Here is a 22,575-nt window from a genome sequence, read left to right on the forward strand (position 1 = left end):
TGCATGTCCTGACTCTCTTATTGTTTTTGTGGATTTCAAAACGCTGTATTTTGTTCTCTTTGGGAGATAGATTTCCTTCTTTTCTTGACACTTCATCACTGGGTTACATGGAAGCAGCTTCTAGGTCTGCTGTCTTACCAAAACGTCTACTAGTTCATATGTTTATGTAAATGCATATGCATGCAGTGGCACACGTGTGTGTGTGTGTGAGGTTATATATGCATGAGTTTGTGTATGCATGTGTTGGCCAGGCAACCTTTGCCGACATTCTTTATGTACTTCCCACCATTTGTTATTTTTTATTTTTTAATTCAAGTCTGGGTCTCTCACTGGCCTGGAACTCACCAAGTGTGATAGGGAGGCCGCTCAGTGAGCCCCAGGTATCCTCTTTTTCCCAATGTCCCAGTGCTGACATTTTAAACCCAACCCACCAGGACTCTAGGGACTAAGCTCAGCTCCCCAGACTTGTGAAATACACACTGTACTGACTGAGCTATTTCCCAGACCTCTACTGATATATTTTAAATACAGCTTACAATAATTGGTGAAATTTTGTTGCAATTAATTCATATGTGTTTTTAATGTTATTTTTCTTGCACACACACAAATGTGCATGTACTCATAAAGGCATTCATTGAAAACAAAATCTGAATAGATTAAGTGTTCAGATCACTAACAATGGGTGTGTTAGTGATTCAGTTTAATAAATACTCTTCATTGTTGTTGTTGCTGTTGAGAGCCATCATATAAAGACCTGAAACTACTCCAAAATTTCTCTCTGAATAGAATTATTGGTATCTAAGTGCCTACAGACTTGCTGAAAGTCTTATAGTAACGAGCAGATTACTCTTAGTACTTTTTCACCATTAAGTTGGAAGATTTGATTGCTGCCTGCGTTGAATATTAAGCTTTAAATCCTAGATGTGGGAGACTGATTGCATCAGAATGGGATTTGCCTATTTTGTTACAATATTAGAAACAATGTTATAACATCCCTGAAGTAAAGCCCTCAGACAACTTTCTAGAAAGCTTACGTTAGAGAACAACCATTTCAAGACTTACATTATTGTTACAGACAGAAAACAGAAACTGCAGTGAAATTATGAAAGATGTTCTACATCTGAGTGGTGTTTTCTCTGTGGTCCACGAGTATCTTCTGTAACTGTAAGGTACATCTATTGTTAGTGAATATGGAAATGCCTCTAGGGAGAAGTTGCTCTTGTAAAGGGTTCAATGAATTTCTACACATGCTGACCCGGAAGATAATCTCAAGCCATTCACTCAGCATTTGGGTTACTAGAGCTCTGGGGTCATCTCAACACACTGATGGTTTCAGATAAAGTAAATGTTAATGGGATTCTGGAATTTAGTATTGGTCCTCATTTGAAATCCCTCAGAGTAGAATTTTAAAATAAAATCAAAATACTTGTTGAGAATAAAATTAAGAAAAAATATCATTTACAAGAGCTACAAAAATGTTTAGGAGCATATTTAACCAAAAGTTCAAAGGTCTTCCCAATGAAATGACAAAACATTGACAAAAGAAATTATGGATCACACCAGAAAAAAAAAAAAAAAAAAAAGGAAAGATACTCCATGTTCATGGATTAGTGGAATTAATATCTTGTGCAATGCTACTCAATAAAATTCTCATCAAAATACCAATTAATTCCTTTATAGAAATAGGAAAAGAAATCTTAATTTCACATGTAACCACACAAAGTCCAGAATAGCCAAAGATTTTCATCCAAAAAAACCAAAAAGCCAAACAAAAGCTGGAGTTAATACAATATTTAACTGCAAAACATACCATAGAGATTTAGTTACTAAAATAGCAGAACTCTGGCATAAAAATAGATACAAATACTAATGGAGTAAGAATCAAAAAAAGTTACCATTTTCACACCACCAGCAGACATTTGACAAAAGCTGTAAGAACAGGAAGCTGAAGGAGACAGTCTCTTCAGTAAATGCTGCTGGCAAAATCGTGCAGGTGCGGAGGAGGAAACATGGTTCCCTTCCCTTCAACGTGTACAGAAACCAACTCAAAATCAGCCAAAGATTGAAATGTCACAACGATGTATGCATTACTACAGAAAAAGAGAAACATTTCAAGACATTGGAATAGGACATGTTTGTAGACAGGACCACAAAGACACAGATAACAAAGATTTAAAAACAGACAGATGGGATTACATTAAACTAAGAAGTTTGTAAAAGAAATGAAGTTCAGAGGTAACTACAGAATATTTTTAAACCACTCCTATGACACGGGATTGTTATCCAGAATATATAAGAAACACAAACATATTGATGCCCAAACTGTATAACAAACAAAACACCCTGTCAAACCAAAACCAGAAAGAACTACCTCACCTCCAAAACGTTTAATGTAATTAGAAAGATGTTAAGAAGTGAATAGATATTTCTCAGAAGAATGAACTCAGATCATCTCCAAGGGTATAAAGAAATGCTCAATTTCTTTAATCATCTGAAGACGTAAAACTACAGTGACATATCATCTCATTGAAGTCAGAAGAGCTATCATCAAGTAGATAAAAATTCACAAGAATGTTGTTTTAATTTCAACACAGTGGCTGTGCCTTAATCTAATGCTATTTCAGCCAGCAATTGTGACTCCACAGTTACCCATTATTTGTAGCAACAGGATGGAACTGGAAGTCACTATATTAAGTGAAGTGAGATAGACAAAGAATACTCCCACTCATTGTGGAACCAAGACAGTCTCATAGATTAACTGAATTTAACCGTGTTCATTAGTAACTGGGAAGAGGAGTGTGTGTGTGAGCATGGGGGATGAAATGAAATGTAGCAAGGACTACCAAAACATAGTAAGCCTGGTAGAATTACTTCTGGCTTTTCTTAAGTATAATAAGATATCATTCCATTAAGATAATTTATGATACATTTCAAAATGATTATAAGACTATGAAAATCCAATTATATAAAATGATTCATGTTTGAAGAGATTGAAATGCTTCTTATCCTGATTTGGTTATTATATATTATATGTGCATTAAATCACCATAATGTACCTCACACAGATGAATAAGTATTATGTTTCAATTAAAAGAGAAGATGACCTGGCCAGTCATCATGCCTTTAATCCCAGCACTTAGAAGGCAGAAGTAGGTGGATCTCTGTGAGTTTGAGGCCATCCTGGTTTATATAGTGAATTCTAGGACAGTTAGGGCTGTACAGAGCGACTCTGTCTCAAAAGACAAACAAACAACAAAAGAAAATGAAAAGATACAATAATATAATGAAGAAATCTGACTTAGAGGCACTAATACTACATAAAAATAAAATTAGGAATATAGTTGAAAAAATTTTCAGAGTGCTGAGATATTTACTTGATACTTGAATAACAAGACTTTCTTTAAAATGGAAATCCCATCTAAGATTTATATCTATTGAAGAAAACACAGTCTAATGAAACCAAAGAAATAATTCATAGAATTGAAAACTGTCCTTGGGGGAACAATTGTCTATGACGACCAATTCAAGCAAAGCAATGAAGTGAGAGCTTCATTTTGATACCTCTTGTCTGAAATCTGTTGCTGGTATGAATCAAAACCTCTACAAACAGGCAAACAATGTCAATGCATTGTAACCAGAAGGCTCAAAAGCATACTGACACCAGACTTATCAAATATATTATAAGCTAGAAGATAATCTAAATGAGTGCAATAGGCTTTCATGAGTGTCTCTTAGGGTCAGAATACTTTCCCTAAGTTTAGGAGGAATTGCTTTTTATCTTGATGGGAAGTAGAAAACAAGAGAGATTAGAGACTACATTCCAGGTCCCCTAGCAGGCCACATAGTCAGATTCATATGTCCCAGTGGGGACATTGACTCTTGCTTTTACTCTTGGCAGTATCATCAGATGCAGAATTTAGTGATGTCAGAAACCAATGTCCCAGTGACCCTTCACCATCAATCTGAGTGTTGGCTGGCTGAGTTTTTTTGTCTTTCTTATTTTCAACGTGTTATCAAATCTCCTTTTGATCTTTCAAAACAAAACATGTAATGAGTTTCTTTAAAGTTAGCTTGTGATATTTGCTGCTGTCTGAAGCTAAGAACTGCAACTGGCCCAATAATGGGAAGGATACATATACTTTGGGAATGAGAGACTGGATCCAAGAATGTATGATCTGGTTAGTTTGTCTTCTAAAGGAGCACTTTGAAATGTTCAAGAGTTGAGGGCAAATACCAACCCTATTGCCTTCTTAAAATAATTTACCAAAAATGAGAGTTGAGTGCCCAAAATATTTTTTTAAAAGAAATATAAATCAAAATTAAGGATGTTGAGATATAGCAGACTACCAACTTTCTCTCAGCAACACTTAGCAGGCTCATTACCAATCCATCAGAGAAGCCTTGGGATGTGTCTTAGTTGGAGTTACTATTGACGTGATTAAACACCATGACCAAAAGCAATGTGGGAGGAAAGGTTTTGTTTGGCTTACAGTTCCACATCACTGTTCTTCATTGAAAGAAGTCAGGACAGGCACTCAAGCATGGAAGGGACCTGGAGGCAGGAACTGATGCAGAGGCTTTGGAGACTGTTGTTTTACTATGTCTTCATTTGTGTCAATGAGAGTATAAAATATAAAATGAGGATCCAGTGTATTTTTCTTAATAAAAAGTTTAGTTTTAAGCAGTTTGTCATATTGAGAGGAAGTCTTCCTAAACTTTATTTGTAGGCAATAATTGTTTGCTTAGAATTAAAGATATGACACACATTTTGTCAGTGCATCCTGAGCTGTAGAAGTTCTTTCCAAGTGTAGATAGTTGAGGCATTGGCTATTCATGCTGTAAAATTATTGATTTTTGAAAGCCAACAAAGAAATTTAAAACTTACATGATTATATTAATGTTGGATCTGTCACTTGATGTAAGTGTAAAATAAGGTCAGCTACAGAGTATCTACAGTGCTGCTTCTGATGAACTACTTTCATGTTTTCGTATGCTTTGATTTTTATTTCTCTTGTCATTTCAAAGTTGTCATACTTAAAACAAAATATTATGGCTGAGTTTTCTCTTCTGCTCTGGAATCTACTAACTTTGGTAAGGCCTCCCTTGGGGAGTCATCAAAGTCTTTGGTCAGCTATTTTTAAGGCATGAGATCTGCCCTGGAGTATGGTTGATATACCCAGTGTCACTGCATTGGAGAAAACTGGTTTTCCCTTACGCAGAGGTATCAATTGCAGATAATTTCTCGGTCAGGCGTGGAACTTTGTGTCCACACAATTATTGTCTCAGTGCTGGGATTATGTTTGGTTTAAATCTGTGCAGGTCTTTTGCATGCTGTCACATTGGGAGCTCACATTTCAATCATAAGCAGGAGGGAGATAGATAGATAGATAGATAGATAGATAGATAGATAGATAGATAGATAGATAGATAGATAGATAGATAGAAAACACAAGGGTGGAGATAGGCTTTTGAAAGATGGCCCCATGACACACCTCCTCCAGTAAGGCCACACCTACTAATCCTTTCCAATCCCTTCCACCAACTGGGGACCAAGTATTCAAACACATGCTCCTATGGGGTCATTGTCATTCAAATCATCACAGTAACCATCTAGAGCTGTGTTCATAAGTCTGCTGACTTTTATTCTGTGAAACCTTTTTAAAAACACTATGGGATTTATTTCAAAAAGGCATTTACATGAAGGGGAGATTATGGCCCCACTTAGTGTTCAGGTAAGATTAGTTTTATCTAGAAATCACATCTGAGAGTTTATCTTGTATCTACAAAATGTCAGAAAGTATTCTATGTATTTTAAAATAGCTATAATAGAGAATTGTTCATAAGAGTGCCATAAAGCAATTCAATGAACAAGAATTCATATTTGAAAACTTAAGAATATAGAATTTTGCAGTAGTGAATTACAGACTAAGCTGCCTTAAGTCCTTTCTGACCTAAAAGTGAAGTCTAATAAAAGAAACAAGTGCAACATTTCAGTAGATACTAAATTGGCTTTCTTGTAATAAAAGTTTAACATTCATTTTATCTGCTAAATGTAGCCTACTGTCTCCATAGATCAAGTTTCTGTTTCAACACATTCCAACTCCATGCATTCAAATGGCAATAGCTAGCATATGCTTCATGTCCTCGTGCCTTTTATCTAAGGCGTCTATGCTCTGAAAAGATGTTAGGGAACTCTGTTCTAGATGGAAGGAATTATCTCTCTCTAAAACTTGAAAGACAGAAATACTAAAGTGTCTTTAAATAGAACTTACAAGGAGAAGCTTAAGAAGTAGATTTATTTAGATTGTAAAGCAAAGAGGATTTGGATGGTTTAGCAGATATTCAAGTGTACAAAAAATTGTTCTAAAGAAGCTGTAAACAATGAACATTTGAATTTTCAGCAAAGAGGGACCATATGAAATTAACACAAACCCAGTGAGAGAGCTAGCAGGAAGGATATCCAGATGTTGGAGAGGGCAAATGCTGGGGTGAATGTACTAGCTAGGAGAAAGGTATTTCTTTCTCAATACAGTGCCTGACTGCTATGAAGAGATGGAGCAGATGAAGAGTCAGCAAACAGGTCATTAAATTATAGAACTGCTAATTAACACTGGAAAAGTGCTCGGAAAACTGTGCCACCTGATCCTCCCAGACTGTGTTTATCATGGTCTCTTTCCTTTCACAACACTTCAGACACTGAATTTGTAGGGGTTTTCTATTCCTGCAATTAAATATCCATGTCTTTGGACATCAATATGTTCAGTTTTGATGCTGCTTCAGAATAGCATTGAATGCACAGGTCAAGGGCTCATTCCTAGAGAATGTACCCATTTCAGATGTGAATGAACCATCAAAGCCTCCTGACCAGCCAAATATGTGTCAGGAGGTTGAGCACTTCCTGGGAACTCAGTAGTTGCTAACATGGCCCACGAAGTCAGTAGGACATTTTCACAATTAATGATTAAGTAATACTAATAAATACTCTTTAGTAATTTTACAACCACTTTTTAAGTAATTCTGATAAATACTGATAAAGAAGAAACATTCTGCATTCGCTATTTTATTAATAAGGGATGTTTGAGCAATTAGATTAAGAGGTACATAGTAAAAGGTTTGAGAGGATACTGAGCATGGCCTTTACATTCCTGTGCATCCACCTGTCAGCATGTAAGTTGTTTCTCTGAGTTCTGTGAGCTTCTTTAACAAATTAACCCAATTTGAGAAGGGCTAGTGTTAACCTTGGATTTCCATCTGGTTTCTCTGAAGTATATATGATGACAAATTTGTTATCTAAAATGGGAAGTGTTAAGGGTGGGGCCTTTAACTAAATTGAGTTGAATTTCCTCCATGTATATGTGTGTATGTGGCAGGCGCGGGGGTCAGGGGAGTCCTCATATATGATGTCAGAGTGTTATGATGAATTGAGTGTGAGTAGGAAAGGGAGGTGTTTTTCCCTCTTACAGATACAACTCGGAATAGCCTAGTGGGAGAAATGCCTAGAGAAAAGTATGGAGGATGAGGTAGTCTGGAGTTTCTAGAGTAGTAATGCGCTCCCTGCAGATGCGTGGGAAGACTGCATGAGAAGCAGAATGTTTAGTCAAGGGAACGCTTGTGAGCATAAAAGGTATACGTATCATTTGTACTAAAAATTATTTAATTCCATCTTCCCCAGTATTGGCTAATGTCTTAACTGTCTGATTGAAAACAAGATTAGGTATTTGTGGCAGGAAATAACATAAACAACTTGCTCTTTTTGTGGGGGAGGAGGTGTGATATTTGACTATTATAAATGAAGACTGTATTAGAACTAATACCACATAGTAAAAACTTCTTTGCTGCATCCAAAGGAAGTAATGATGTGTTAAGATCATCTGTCTAGTGATAGCAAAGCTACCAGATAATCATGAAGGGCTCTTAATTCATGCTGAGATGCAAGACACTATCTCAAACTTATTTTGTAGTTGGTGTGCTTTTATTCACATGAAGCAATGTGGAAATGCATGAAGTGCCTTGTTAGAATGAGTTAGCGACAGTGTTTTATTTGGTTATCTGTTTATGCATTTAGTTATTCAAGAGTTAACTCTTTGGCAATGTACCCCTTGCTGTACATGTGTATGGTATTCTGTTCCTCCAAAAGCCAGTAATGCCAGCTGGTTGTATACCAAGTTGCAGATCACTTGAGAGTATACACAAGGGTATCTTTCTTGCTTCATCCTCAGAAACTAAAACAATGAACACACACACACACACACATGCGCACACATCTGCCAAAACAATGACCATAATGTAATAAAGGAATTAAAATGAGTATTTGCAACACTGTGAATGACACCAAGGTTTTCTAAAGCCTTTCACTCTTCTTGAAATGCTGGTTAGATTAAGAAGGACTTCCTCCAGGAGACAGATGCAGGAGAGGATGCCTATGGAATTCCCTGAAGAGTAAGTCATCTTGTACCAGGTGGTTGGAAAGCCTTTCCAAGTGGAGAAAAGTGCCTAGTCAAGGAGGGACCACAAAAATGTGAGTCTGCGGAGGGAGCACCCAGTGCGATGCAGAAAGCCATCCTCTTGGGGGTGCAGTTCTGCCTCCCACCTCCAGCTTCTGTAGCCTCTTTACTTATTTAATTTATTTATTTACTCATTTTGGAGACAGGGCCTTGCTATGTAGGCCTGGCTGGCTTGACTCACAGAGGTCCACCTGCCTCTGTCCCCTACACCCAGCAGGAGCCCTTTTCTTATCAGAATGGGAGGCAACACTTAGGTTGGAGAGTTTATGGCATTGCCTCTGTACCATGGCAAGACACCTAGAGGGAAAAATAGTTGAAGGACACTGTCAGGATAAAGCTGGAGAAGGAAGGAAAAGGTTCCAGGCATGGTCTACTATATTGGAATAGAATGAAAAGATGAAAGCTGTGGTTGTGATAAAGATGGAAGTGTGTGTGTGTGTGTGTGTGTGTGTGTGTGTGTGTGTGTGTGTGTGTGTTGACGAAGTGACAGTGTGGGAGGTTGTAATATCACACTAGACTTCCAAGACAGATACTCTTCAACTGTGTGCTGGCTGCCTTCAGATAAGTGAGGTAACAAATGAATTTGCCCACTGACAAATTGATAGTTAAAGATGTAACCAAGAGTGGGTTTAGAGACACCACACACCTTTGTAAACCTCAGAAGCCTAGCATGCCACAAAGCAATAATGCACATTTTTATTTGCTGTTCTTTAAAGGCCAAATGAAAATATGAATCTCAACTTTGGCCTTATTTGTCTTATTTGGAAAGTCTATGATTTAGAGAAATTGTTGTTAAAACCACCTCTTAAAAAAAAAAAGAAAGAAAGAAAGACTTGTCAGAGCGAGTTCCAGGACAGCCAAGGCTCTGAAGAGGAATTCTGTCTTGAGAAACTAAAACCAAAAAACCAAACCAAACCAAACCAAAGACCTTGTACTATTCATTGTGAGCCATCATGTATTTGAAGAATTTACAAGTGAGAGAAAATTTTCTGAAAACTGAATCCCCCTTCTCCATCATGTTCTTTTATCTTGACATATTTTGAAGAATCAGTCCCAAACAATACCTATATAAATGAGTGGTTTATTCTGTTGAGAAAAAATAGCATTAAGTGGAAATATTAGCAAGTAAATGATTGCTAGGAATTAGTTAAAATGAATATCAAAGAAATGAAATTATTATAGCATTGGATTATTTAAAATGTAGATTTCTTATAATTTATAGATTTTTTTTAAACATTAAGATCCTATGATTAATGTGGAATCCAGTCTTAATGTGTCTGAAACTGTCACCATTCTCTTAATAGCTGAATTTTATAGTAACATTGGCATTTGGGTGTGGATTTTTATTTTTATTTTTACCTTTTGGCAAATTCAGCATGTGTCTGTCAAGACGGATTTTGATTTTTGTTTAGCTTCTTGCTTGTGTGGTTGTTGCCAGTGCGCCACCTACTGGTAAATCAATGGATTGGCCGGCTTCCCTCTGAGATTAATACTTCCTCTGTAGCCTGTAGCTGAGAAAATTCGTCTTTCCCAAGACGAACCCTCTAGTTGATTATCAAATACCAAGCGGTCAGCCCTAAAAACATGTACATCCAAGCAACAACCAATGGACTCAGTAAGTTGTATTTATACACTTATATGTATGGATCTGTAATGATAATAATTAAAGAAGGAGGTCATGCGTTTGAGAGGGTGTTGGGTGGGGGTGGGGATTCGTGGCTACCATATTGGACCACGGGGAAGCTGCTGTTTGTGGAGAGGAGAAAGGCAGATGCAGCAAAGAAGTTTCAGGCAGCTTGCTTCAGCTGTCAGATTAAGAAGAAACCATGACTCAAATTCACTTGCATTATCATCATTTAGGAAGTGAGTTCCGTTTGCAAGACATTTTAACCTCATCTTCGGATTTCCATTGGTGAGGTACCATTTGGAAAGTTTACTTTTTGTAAAATTAAGGGCTACATTTCTTTCCAGTCAATTAATTGAAGTAGAAAGGTAGGCTTGGTTTTGAGTGTTCTGTGTGCAAAGTACTGAATGCTGGATGAGACATTTTTTGATTATTTTGTTTTTGAGACAGAGTCTTGCTTTATAACCCAAACTGGCCTCAAGACTGTAATTCTCCTGCTTCTGCCTCCTGATACTAGGACTACAGGTGTGTGCTGTTGTGTAAGGCAAGGAATGCAAAATTTGACCCCCTATCTTTGGGGTTTCGGGAGACAGGCTTCTTTCTCTAGGCAACTGACTTCTGTTTTTGTTCTCATTGCTTGTTGGGTTGGTTGACTGATTGGTTTTGGTTGTCATCCCTGGTTCTTTGGAAGGGCTCCCTGGCCACTCCTGGGACTCTCTAGTAGGCAATGGAAAGCATTCAAATATTGAAATCTACTCCACTGCCATTTCTCCTAGTTGCAAAGTAAGGGTAAGTGCAGGGGGTAAGCACTTGTCTCTTGGAGACCAAGCGTAGTGAGATGATGTCGCTTTCCTTCTGCAAGCTTCATGCATTCAAGGCAGTGCCAGCGCCAGTGGGGGTTACTCCCCTAGTCAGAAATGGAAGTCATTCCTTTGAGAACAATGTCAACTTGTTTTGAAGAAACTGACCCAAATCAGCAGGTTGATAAATGTTTACTTGGATGGGCTGCAGTCACGAATTACAATTTTCAGAAAACTCAATCAGTAGTCGTCATTATGTGATTTTTTTTAATTTGTTTTCTCTATAACAAGCACAGTTGTTTAGAAAAAAGATCAGACTCTGTAGAATTCATTTTACAGTTGTACAATACAGTAGAAATCTGTTTCATAAATTCAGTGCAAATTATTTTCCAGTTTTTCATGTAGTGCTGTTCATGAGAATCTCATAGATCATTTAACATGCTCACAACATGTATTATCCACAATGAAAAGTAAATTTAGGAACAGAATAAATCAGCTATTAATTTCAAAACTGCAAGTCAGGTGGATGGTTTGGTTGAATGTAGGTCTTCACGGTGTTGTCTTGGGTCCCTCACCTGACCTTTCATGTTTCCTTAGCTTCCAGTGGTTTCTTTGAGTCACATCCCCAGTTTTAGATTTCATTATGTAAGGGTTTTCTTTTCCAGTTGTAGCACAGGCCAGAATATTACTGCTTACATTTTCAACCCAAACTTATAATCTGGTAATTATTTCATGAAAACAATGACGAAGCTGTTATTCTTAAATATTGTTTTAATTAGTTCACCCCAACTCAGGAAATATGGCATGCAAGTTTCGTAAGTTTTACAACAGGCTAAAGTGATTTCTAAAAAACTTTTAATATGATTCAGTAGCTGCTAAACTTACAAGTGCTTGTGCTGCTGGTCCGGTTTATAAGTTAGAAAAGTGATGAGATGTATTTCTATGTATGATGTTAATTTTATAGTATTGTTTGAAACAGTCTCCCGCTTTGGGAGTCTCTTTGCTGCCCCCCCTCCCCATAAGGAGGATGCTTCCTGCTGGAGAACAACACAGGAGGCCTGCCCTCCTTACACAGATTCAGTGGGTAGCTACAGCTGCAGGGCCACATACTGCCATGTGGAAACCAGAGGGTCAAACAGCCATCAGCTCTCCTCCATGCTAGTTCTATTGGACCATTAGGTGGATTAGTATGTTTTCTATAATGTTATGAGAGGGTGGATGTCTATCATTAATTAGTCCAGAGACTAATAATGATAATAATTACCAGAGACAATAGTACAATAAAAAGGAAAATATCTTCCAAGATGATTGATGAAGTAAATCTCTGATGACCAGAATTACTTCATTGAGTATGAAATTGGCATGAGCATAAACATATGTTCACTGAATCATCATTACTTAACACGTGCTTGCTTACATAGGTATTAGCATGCTTTTTCCCTGTCTGTAAAGTAGAGAAACGATTTTAAATTTTTACTTAAACCTAGAATAAATTTTAAGTATTAAGAGACAGTCCTAAGTTTCATGAGAATAAGCATTACTTACGAATAGTTGGATGAGGTAAATAGAACTTGAGGATAGTGGTTATTATTTCATAGTATACATGCACAGGGGTATTTAAAATTCCATATTACTTATTTTGTCATGTTTTTCCAAATAATGGAAGATTAACAATTAAATCGGTAGTAATCTGGCATCTAGGTGCCAGGAATTGCTGTTTTAAGTTTACAAACCTAGCTGACCCAGCATAACCCTTTGCGGTAGGTAATATTATTTCTAGTAAAGTATAGACAACATGGCATCAGCAAGACCAGAGTTTATTCCTAGCTCTACCTTTGGGAAATGTAAACTCTTCTGAGCTTTAATTTTTCATCTGTAAAGTGAGTCTAGCATTCAGTATTGTGCAAATAATGCACACAAAACTAAGCCTATGTTTCTACTTCAGTAAATGGACTCAGTTGACAGCAAGTTGTAAATGGACAGTAAAAAGAAATGCAGCCTTTAATTTTACAAAACAATGCATTTCTGTGTGTGAACTATTTGAGAGTATAAAGTGTTTGGAACATAGTAGGTTCTCAATAAATGAATGTTGAGTGAAAAACCAATAAAAACGTACAGAAATTTGCCGAAATGCTCTAAATATGCCTATGGTGGTTAAATATTGAGAATAGTTGCTTAGGTTAAAGCACTAACGTTAGGTGATTAATTTGTCATTCATGATTAAATCTCCTTGAAGATAAATCTCCTTAGATGTGGTCTCTGAAATTTTCCCAGTCACTGGCTCAAGAACAACAAACCATTTGCGGCAGTTAGAATACACACCTCCTACTGCACGGATGACTCAGGCAGTTTCCAAGAGGTGATGAGAATTGGTTTTGGTTTGCTCATCCTAGTAGGTGGAATGCTGCTTATTTTCATGGCCATTTATAATTCATTCCAATAGTTCATAAAGACACTCAAGACTTTAAACTATTTGTATGTATCAAATGTGTGTATGTATGTATATATACATTGAATATATATATATATATATTGAATCGTTGATGAGAAATTACTTTGAAGATGTATATTTTGTTTTAACTTAGAAATAAAATGTCAGCGTGCTGCTATGGAAGATGGTGGTACTGATGGGTGACATGGTGGTGGGAAAGTTGTGAAATGAGAATAAAAACTGAAAACAAAAAACCAACTGCTTACCCCCAGGGCCTAAGACTGGACTTTAGCTTCTGAATCCAACTTAATATGTTTTCCCCATTAAAATGGGGCCAGCTTTATAAATAAGGGGGTGTGGATTTGATTGTGGGTTAAAGAGGTCATTGCACCAAAGGAATCATTAAATTATGGTTCCTCTATGCCATACTCTTGTCCTATTTCCGCTACTTTACTAAAAATGGGAATTATTTCCCTATAGGTTAAAAAATTAACAATTAAAGCCATTATAGCGAGAGGTATTATGTCCTTATTAACCTAATTAAGGGCTGACTCATTTTCACCATCTCTCTTGGTGGGCAGCCAGGTTTGCCTCCCTGTGTTTGCTCATGCCCTTTCTGATTTTCTTATCACCAGCAGGAATAGTCTTCACGGGGCAATGGTAAATTTCTCACCTCTGGTGGGATGAGGTCATCCCATCTGTATGTTCCACAAAGATTTATTTCATGACCCCAGGCAGCACCCTACATCCAGGCTTTATTTGCTCAATAACCTCTTCGCTCCCTGCATCCTGGTTTGAGTAACTGACATTTATTTTTACTTTGATATCTGAACCACAGAGCCTACCAGTGGGATTCTTGCTGGGATGCATGCCAGGCCAGTTCTGGCAGACTTCATTGCCAGGCACCAAGTTTAGACAAAAATCTTGAGAGCCGTCTGATGCAGCAGTCCCATGTTAACCGGAGTTAGCCACGAGAAACATGTTACTTTAGAAAGGTGGGACCAAATACATTTGGGAGTTCCAATGAATTGGGAAAAGGAAAAGAATTGCTCCTCTTTCTCTTCATCTCCTGAAGACTGTCGGGGACACCCCTGTTCCATGTGCAGTCCCTCAGCCTTTCAGAGCTGATGGAGTCCAGATGGAATCACAGTGTGCACTGACTGGCTGTGGCCAGTCTGCCCTTGACCCCATGCATTTCTTTGGCGCTGTGTTCGCTGAGAAGAATCTGTGGAATAATGAGGCTATCAACCCGGTCCACAGGCCGGAAAAAGCTCTTAAACATTGACTTCAAAGACTAGATCATAATTTGAGAGCTTCAATGTAAACAGGAAAAAAAAAAAAGGAGAAGGGTGATTTTTAAGCTGCTAGCAATTAAGCACTAATTAGTTCTTCATTTGTGCAATAGCTTCACGGCTACCTCCCTCGAGTGAATAGGGCTTCTGGAGACTGATTTCTCCTAGTGAAAGTAAGCCGCAATTTGCACACTAGCCTGCTGTAGAGTGATACATCATCAGCATATCCGGGTCTCTGTTGTTAATTGGATTTCTCAGTGTCATCTAGACTAAAAGCTCAACGAAACAGAGTGTGGAGATAGAAAGCCACATGTATCCAAGTCATCACAGTTCCTGGTTTGTGTACAGGAACGTGAGCAATGCAGAAGCAAGCCCCAGCTGAGCTAGCTTGCTTCTCTCAGAACTGATGGGCTCTTCAAACACCGTGAAAGGGAGCTCGTTTTCTTCTACTCAATCAGCTGGAGGGTTTTCCTAGGAGAATTGTTGACGATTTCTTTGATAGCCCTGTCTTTGGAGAGGAATGCTCGCAGCCTAACATACGGACACAGAAAGCAGAGGAGAGCAAAGGAGCTGTGTCAACATCCCAGTTATATGTCGACAATAAATTGCAGGCTTCAAATTTAATTTTCAAAAGTGGTTTTTTCTGTCCATACAAGTGGAAAACCTTAGATAATATGAGTCATTGCCATTTCTTGTTATATTGGGGTCCTGAGGGTGTGCGTGCATGAGTCACGTGACCATTACAGCCAGGTCTTAAGAGGGGCTGGCAGTTATTTATGATTGAAGAATGGCTGTTCGTCCATCAACTGTGTAAAGTATCATTTCAATCCAACCCACTGCAGATTCTAAGATGTTAAATGGAAAATAACGGGGGACGTATAGTATGAAGGACATGGTCTCAGACTTTCTATCAAAAGAGAAAGATTGATTCAAACAAAGCTGACAGGTTGTTTGAATCTCCAAATCTACCTTCTCTGTTTAAAAAGAGCTCGAGCCTTCACTGGAGGACTTTGCCCGGAAAAAAAAAAAGTTTAATGGGAAGTTTCAGCACAGCAGACAAAACCTAGAGCCTAGAGGTGGCTCATGGTAACCAGTGGAGACAGAAACATGCCTTTGGGATCAAGTTCATTCTTTCCAAGGGAAGTTTGATTCTCTGGTCTTCATTTCCTTTAGTCTCATTCTTTTGCTAAGACTCCAGACCCGTGATTGGGTTCTCTCCTCCAAATAATAAAGTGTAGATGGTGGAAGCTTAAGCAACTCCTGATAAAGCCCACACATCTCATGTCAATATAAATGGGCATTTCACTATCAAAATTCCATTTCATTTACAGAAAAACCCAAAGTCACTGTGATGCCCAAGAACCAGTCTTTCACCGGAGGGTCTGAAGTCTCCATCATGTGTTCTGCAACAGGCTATCCCAAACCAAAGATTGTCTGGACCGTTAATGAGATGTTTATCATGGGTTCACACAGGTACTGGGTTTGTATCATCTTCTTTGTTTTTATTGAATGAGAAAAGCTGATGAAAATTTGAGACTAAGTGAATCAGACCTGATCATCCCTAGTATTAAAACTTGATGAAAATCTATGGCTTTATACTTTCTAAACAGGCTAGGAAATGTCAAAAAAAAAATGCAAATCGTGACCTTAAAAAGTTGGAAGTTATTAATCCTTAATTTCAGTAGGTAAGATCAAGTGTTCTCCAGTCTTTTGAGTTGTACACATGACACCATGATTTGTTATGTTCGAGCTTGAGCTGAAACCGGATAATACACTTTATCTTGGGAAAAATGATATAGTTATCACCAACCCATGTAAGGCATTGCCGTGAGTTTAGAGGAAAAGAGGAAGGCAGGAAGGACTGGAGGACACAAAAGGAGTCCCATTGCAGGCTGCAGATGTTCCTGAGATCTGCTGCCACCATTGCTATAGTATGCTAAGGACACTTTTATGCTACTGTATGCTTCCTAAGGAGTCCTTTCGGCTCGGAAAGCAGTAGTTATGTGGGTCAGAAACATAAGGACTTCTGGCCATCAGGCTTCCATTACTCCTGGTTTGGCATGAGAGCGAGGTTTAGATTTGCTCCAACAAACTGAGCCAGATTCTATTCCCAGAACCATCACAGATTCCATGGGCAATATATGGGTATTGCATCTCTCAGGTTTTCATGTTGAAGGACCCTTTGCTAGGCAGGTCACCACAGGAGCCAAGACTACCTTGTGCAAATTCCAGTACTTTCATTGAATAACTTTGATTTTGAGTAAGGTGTGCAACTTCCTCCCATATCTGTAAAATGAGGGATTGTCGAGATCAGGTCGGGCTATGCGTATGCCTCTGAGGGGTTTTTCATAACTGGCTTAATCGAAGTGGGAAGACCCACTCTGAATGTAGGCGGCACATTTCATGGGCTGGGGCCTGAACTCTTCAAGAGGGAAGAGATAAGCTAAGCAAGAGGCATGCATGCATTCATTTTCTCTCTGCTCTTGACTATGAATGGAATGGGAAAAGCTACTTCAAGTTCCTACCTTGGCTTCCCCATAATGATGGAGCATAACCTGGAATTGTAAGCCAAATAAGTCTCTTCTCCCCATGCTGCTTTTTGTCAGAATATTTTATCAGCGAAAGTAGGCTCAAAAATAGGACATTATCCATTATTATTATTATTATTATTATTATTATTACATCTTTGTTTGTAACATGATGCTCTTGATGATGTCTGAAGTGAATGAAATTATAACTCTGAAATATTTGAAGAGGGTATTATAGTGTTCTCATGCTATAATACAATGCTATTGTATTATTTTTAATTTAATTTAATTTTTTCAATCCAAAGGTACAGGATGACCCCAGAAGGCACTTTATTCATCAAGAATGCAGTTCCCAAAGATGCAGGGACCTACAGTTGCCTGGCAAGCAATGCAGCTGGAACTGATAAGCAGACTTCTACTCTCAGATACATCGGCAAGTATTGTCAGTTTAAAAGGCAATGGAAACAGGGTGAATAGTCTCACAAGTGATGGAGAGATCCTTCCTGAGAACTAATGCTACAGATCAATTGTATCCAATACTGTAATTTATCACTCATGTCACCTATTGATTAAAGCAAATATGGTACATAAGTGAGGAAATCTGTCAACAGAAATCAAGGAAGTGTCCAGGTTGTGAAAGACTTCTAGACTGTCCACAGAATTATACCCTACCATGATTTATTTTTGGTAATACTTCATTTTCAAAATAAAAATGTCTATGTCTTTTCTCATCTCACCCTGCATTTTGTATTTATCTACTTATACTCAAAACTCATGGTATCATATTATTTTCATATTTCATCTACCATTTTCCCTTCCAAACTTAAGGCATTTATTAAGGTGTATATAATGATATAACTTTAGAGCATATCTGTGTTTAATTTGAACTTCCTAATATTGGTTGAAAATATCATGATGTGTTCAGTGTCAGGCTACAGATTGTGAATATTTTATTTGGATAAATGAATAGTCTGCCTTTTCACTCACTTTACCTTGACTCCAAACATGGTAAGACATTAAAACTGTCAGTGTGGAGGAGAGAAGTGTAGGAAAGCCACAATAAAAATAGAGAATGAGTTGGCATGCAAGGTGATGGAGGAATGTAAACGTCATGTCACAGGGGCCTGGACGAAGTGAATATCACACGTAGAGTAATTATTTAAGGGAAGGTGGGTTCAGATTCAGAAGTAACTGGATTAAAAATGTTCATGGAAAACAGGCAAAGAGGTAGCTGAGGATGAGCATGTGTACTCAGTGATGAACACAGAATTCTGCACAGCAAAAGTAAATTTTGTGTTTTTCACAGAGAAGCCAAATATTCAAATTTCTTTGCTGTATAACACCCAGGACATGCCAAAAATCTCTGCTGGAGACCAAATGCTAAAACACAAACAACCAACCAAAATCCATGCCACAGTAGTAGCCTCGACTCTTTAAAGGCTCCAGTAACAGGAGTTGAGACATAAAACTATAAAAACAAAGCACAGACAATTACCGAGGGGATGTGGGGCCAGGGCCAGATGCCGGCAGAGGTAAGATGAATTCTGACTGGGGAATGTCCAAGAGTTCCCAAAGGAGATAGGATTTGAGTTAAATCTGAAAGAATGAGTGGAATTTGAAGAGCCACTGTGGCAAAGGAGGGTTTGGGGAAGAGGGAGGAAGGAAAAGGCGGGGAAGGAATGGAAGAGCAGAGAGCTTTGTCTCTGGGGCTCCCAAGTAGAGCTCTGTACCCAGTGATAAGCCAGCAAGTCAACTGCAGGTGAAGCTGAAAAGGAGGCAGTTTATGGGCTTTGAAAGCCAAACTGCTCGAAAGCAGCAGGGCTTGTTGGAGGGATTTAGCAGGGGAATGACGTGATCTTTAGGAGGAAAACTCTTCGTTTTGTTTAAAGCAACGTCAGTTGAAGTTAGGAAGGTCTCGAACCATTTAGGTAAGAGAAAGTGAGTCAGTGAGCTAGTGCCAACGGATAAAGCAAGAAACACTAAGGAAAACACCATGAACCATAAACATAAAGAAATAAGCGTATCACAGGAATGGGCACCGTCAGCATGGCAGGGGGCAGGGAACAGAAAAAAATGGAAGACAATAAGATTACAACATAAACACCCTCAAAAATCACATAGGAAATATGATTTTAGTTCATCTGTAATTGTATTAGCTTCACGTCTTAATTTAGCTGAGCATATTAACCCTATGCCTCTTTCAACTCCATTTTGATTTGGATCACCCTTCTCTTCCATTCTTTTAGTGTTGTGGGTGCAGGGTGCATTCGTTTGTCTGAGCCCAGTCTCCTTATAGGTCGCTTTTTCAGCAAAAGCCTTAATTACTTTCCTACATTTTATGCCTTTGTTTTCCAGTCACCTTCCAAGCTTTTGTCATTTTTTTTTTTTTTGTCTAATATCCTTGTTTGGGCTTCAGCATTCATGTTTCCATCCTATGCATGTATACACATGCACAGCATGAGGGTGTCTTTCTGCTTATATACAAATGTAAGTGGGGATATAATGCTGGTGTGAGGTCCGTTGATTCATTCAGCAAACTTAAAGTCCACCTGGCATTTTCTAGACGTTGACTGTTTTGTATCTTTGTGTTTTTCAGAAGCCCCTAAGTTGGTGGTAGTTCAGAGTGAGCTCTTGGTGGCCCTTGGGGATACTACCGTTATGGAATGTAAAGCCTCTGGGGTTCCTCCGCCTCAAGTAAAGTGGTTCAAAGGTATATTTCTTACGTTCATGTGTGCCTCACTTCCTTTGTTTTTTTTCTTTAAAAAAAATGATTTGTTAAGAATTTGTTTTGGTGTGTGACTTAGCAGGCCTATAAAATGTGTTTATGATCTCACTGGAGACAATAGTTCAAAATTCTGAACTCTGAATTTCAGGATTTGACATCTGGTATGGATTACAGGCCCGTGAAATCAAAGCAGAAGTCTGCCTTGCTAACCCAGCTGAACATTCTCGTTGTTAGTTTAGGACTGTTTCCTGTAGAAAACTGTCCAAGAATATTCAGTTGACGTTTAAAATAGCTTCCCTGGTTTTAGTTCACTTTTCTTGGAGATGAGCGCTCACACTTTTAAAATGCAAATCCTCAAGGGTGCCTTAACCTGCTCAACTGCAGATACACAAGGGGGCTCACAGGAAATTGACAGACAAGCGTATGTCCTGGTCAAGATATGCCCGTCAGTTGCAGAACTGATATCTACATTTTAATGTGTAGATAGAGCCCTGATTCTATAATGAGAGCACAGTAATGCTCTACCGGCATTAGTGAAGCTCGGTCTATGCACAGATGATATCTGCATCTATGTAAAACCCTCTGCTTCTACTGCCCTCTTCTACTGCCCTACATGATCAAAATAAAGAAAATGTTTTAGACATTCTGAAAGAGAGGTTGCTAGGATTATTGAGATGCTGTTTGCAAAATACTTTTTAATCTTCAGATGAAAAATGCTAAATAGCACAAAGCGCTATTGTTATGATTCTGTTTGTTAAATCATAGATGTTCCCATAGCAACAGGTTGATGTCATAATCACAAAATTATGAATTCACCTCGGGTTCAAACTTAGGGAACAGGAGGTGAAAAGAAAAAGGCTTTCTGTAATTTTTTTTTTTAAATAATATAAATCAAAAGTAAGGAAATAATGCCATTTCTTTACTTTCCTAGGCTCAAAGGTTTTCAGTTTGTATGTTTTCCTTGGTTAAAAAAAAAATTTCTGGTTTTTGTTCCTTGTTGAGGTTCCTTAATGAGTTCCTTATTTCACTGACTACAAACTAATTTTACTTATTAGAAATGCTTAAATCTGTGAATTCCCAGTTAGATAAATATACAACTTCAAACTCAGATTGTGGTGAGACAGACACAGAAAGTCAGTTTTTGTGTGACTCGGCAGTCGATGAAGAAAGTAAAACTTCACAAAGCTATGGGTGGCTCCTCGTGTCAAATCACATGGAAAGTCTTGTTCACAAACTAGGCATACTTATCTGAAAAGCTTATTCTTCATGCCAATCTCTGTCCCACAAAAAAACAAGGAGGAGCTAGGGAACCTTGAAGCCAACACATGGAACACTCTGGGATTCACTTGTTTCCTCTTTCCACCATAGATATTGCAAATCAGTGGGTTCAATTAATAACATCACAATGGATTCTAACCCATGTGGGCGTGAGATACTGATACATCGTACTGTCAGACACAATCAAAAGCTTATTAACAGCACACATCCCTCAACCCCGTATCAGGACAGCTCATCCATCCCAGTGGATTCCAATCAACATGGGCATGAGATACTGATACATCATACCACAAGATGGTAGACACAGTCTGATGCTTATTAACAATACACTTCCCTGAACTCCATATCAGGCCAGCTCACCCTCCCAGCCACAGGTAGGCAGTTTATTGCATAAGAGGTCAGCATCACCAGGAGAAAACCTGAAGCCAAAGCTTTCCTTATGCAGACTGGCTCCAACATGAAGACTCAGAGGCAAGTGGGCTCTTGTGTCCTAGGGACAAGGTGATAGAGAGGTCAGGAAATCTGACCTCATAGGAACCATAGGAGCAGAAGAGTTCCTGCCTTACCCTCAGAATAACTTTTCCTTAAATGCATTTCTTAGGCAATTCTGCTTGAATAAAGTAGTTTTTTTTTTTTTTTTTTTTTTTTTTTTTTTTTTTTTTTTTTTTTTTTTTTTTTTTTTAAATTTCATTCAGACCATTGGAGAAAAGAAATCCCATGAGGCAAAGTGCCCTCCAAGACTTTAGGCCTTTTGTTGCTAGAAATGAACAGCATGAGGTGGTTTTAAGGGAAAATCAGGGACACCATTAAAATCTTATGAAAAGGATATTTGTGGTAAAATATAAAATTGGATTTATTTATTGAGATTGATGGTTCTCAAATGTAGTTTGAAATCTCTGGGGGTTCTTTACTATTCTTTGAAGGGATCCACATGCTCCAAATTATTTTCATAACAACACTGAAATGTTATTTGGCTCTTTACTTTCATTGTCTTCCGAGTGAGTAGTGGAGTTTCTGGAGGCTACATGATGTATGGTATTCAATAAAGAGAAGGCAGAAGCAAGTATGAACACTCAGCTGTCTTCTATTAAGCTGGACATTAGACACTGTGGAAATTCACAAAAATGTAAAACAATGCCACTTTTCTTACTAATTTTTTCTGGTTTGGGAAAATATTATTTTTATAAAATATATTTACTATGCAAGAATATATCATGAGTTTTAAATAAAATAAGTTACGTGCATGTTTTTAAACTTCCCAATTTGATTTCTGAAATATTAAATACAAATAAATATAATAAAAATTCCTCAGTCATTTTTAAGAGGACACATGAGGGTCCTTGAGACAAACATTTCTAGCCGCAAGTTAACTACCATCAACTATTTGCAAAGT

General features: G+C 38.0%; 1 protein-coding gene across 2 annotated transcripts in view; it reads left to right on the plus strand.

Moving 5' to 3' along the window:
• The window catches only part of Hmcn1 (hemicentin 1), a 442,116-nt gene that overhangs the window by 195,314 nt on the left and 224,227 nt on the right, over positions 1-22,575 (plus strand). Inside the window, exons 12-14 of one of the 2 annotated variants that reach the window (XM_028874743.2) lie at positions 15,983-16,124; positions 17,485-17,612; positions 19,776-19,889. In XM_028874743.2, coding sequence (XP_028730576.1) covers positions 15,983-16,124; positions 17,485-17,612; positions 19,776-19,889 — 384 coding nt within the window. Of the gene's footprint in view, positions 1-15,982; positions 16,125-17,484; positions 17,613-19,775; positions 19,890-22,575 lie in introns of those variants that run through there. The other variant, XM_037211335.1, reaches the window with a different exon arrangement.

Source organism: Peromyscus leucopus, chromosome 15 (assembly GCF_004664715.2).
Source record: "Peromyscus leucopus breed LL Stock chromosome 15, UCI_PerLeu_2.1, whole genome shotgun sequence".
In the NCBI taxonomy this organism is placed as follows: Eukaryota; Metazoa; Chordata; class Mammalia; order Rodentia; family Cricetidae; genus Peromyscus; species Peromyscus leucopus.